Source organism: Nelumbo lutea, chromosome 1 (genome assembly GCF_056320005.1).
Source record: "Nelumbo lutea isolate HS-2025 chromosome 1, American lotus-T2T, whole genome shotgun sequence".
NCBI lineage: Eukaryota > Viridiplantae > Streptophyta > Magnoliopsida > Proteales > Nelumbonaceae > Nelumbo > Nelumbo lutea.
In genome coordinates, this window is record NC_142684.1 from 190,173,934 (window position 1) to 190,175,141 (window position 1,208).

At 43.5% G+C, this 1,208-nt stretch overlaps 1 protein-coding gene across 1 annotated transcript; it reads left to right on the forward strand.

The window, feature by feature from the left end:
- Positions 1 to 428: 428 nt before the first annotated feature.
- On the forward strand, positions 429 to 788 carry LOC148879991 (elongation factor Tu C-terminal domain-containing protein). Its single transcript, XM_088975671.1, has one exon. The coding sequence runs from the start codon at positions 429 to 431 to the stop codon at positions 786 to 788; it is 360 nt and encodes a 119-aa protein (XP_088831797.1).
- Positions 789 to 1,208: the final 420 nt, after the last annotated feature.

Sequence of the window (1,208 nt, forward strand, 5' to 3'; positions counted from 1 at the left end):
TACGTTTGTTTAGGGTGGAAAATCGAATCAGGGTAAACTTTACACCCCGATTCGATTTTATTGGCATTTGGTAAACATGTAATTTTAAATTACACCAAAAATTACATTTTGAATCTTATTTACATCATAATCGATGTAATAAATACATATCTCTCTTCTTCTTTTTCTTCTTCTCCTTCTCTCTTGCTTGCTCACTCTCTCTCCTCTCCTTCTCTCTTCTTCTTCTGCCCCGCTTTCTTTTTGTCTTTCCCTCACTGCCGCTGCAACTGATTGCAGCAACACATCTAAACCCACCTCATAAGGGAGAGCTGGAGAGGGGCAGTTGCAACCCACCTCCGAAGGCAGATCTGAACCCACCTCCGAAGGAAGAGCCGGAGAGGAGCAGTTGTGGCAAAATAGAGCAGTGATGCTGGGTTTAATTTGTTAAGATGATTCCCACAAAGCCCATGGTGGTTGAGACCTTCTCTGAATACCCTCCACTTGGTCATTTTGCTGTGAGAGGCATTGCTGTCAAGTTTGCCGAGCTGCTTATCAAGATCGACAGGCGATCCGGTAAGGAGCTTGAGAAGGAGCCCAAGTTCTTGAAGAACGGTGATGTTGGGTTTGTTAAGATGATTCCGACAAAGCCCATGGTGGTTGAGACCTTCTCTGAATACCCTCCACTTGGTCATTTTGCTATGAGAGACATGCGTCAGACGGTGGCTGTCGGAGTTATCAAGAGCGTCGATAAAAAGGACCTATCTGGTGCCAAGGTCACCAAGTCCGCTGCCAAGAAGTCTGGCAAGTGAACGGTGTGGTTTAAGTCTGAAATGTTTGGGAGGGTTGTCCATGGTTACATTCGATTTTGATTTTCTTGTCATTGTTACTTTTGCAGTATCTTTTCTCTCCCCTTTCTATCCTCGCTTGCGAGTGTAGTGTTGAGCAGTCGGATGCAAAGAACTCCAGATTTCATTCCCAAATTTTGATCCCAAAGAAACTTCAGAGTAGTGGCAAAGAAGCTCAAATTTTGATCCCAAAACCAGAGCCTCAGTCTAGATTTTGACTAGAAATCCTATAAAGCTCTTGTTCTTTCTCCTGTAAAATCATGCTCAATGTTGGAGTGAAAAGAATAGGAGACGGATTGAGCAATCGAAGGCTTAAGCGACGCTACTTTTTACATCCATCATCCAAACACACAAGAGTGTAAAATGTGTATAAAGCCAGTTTGC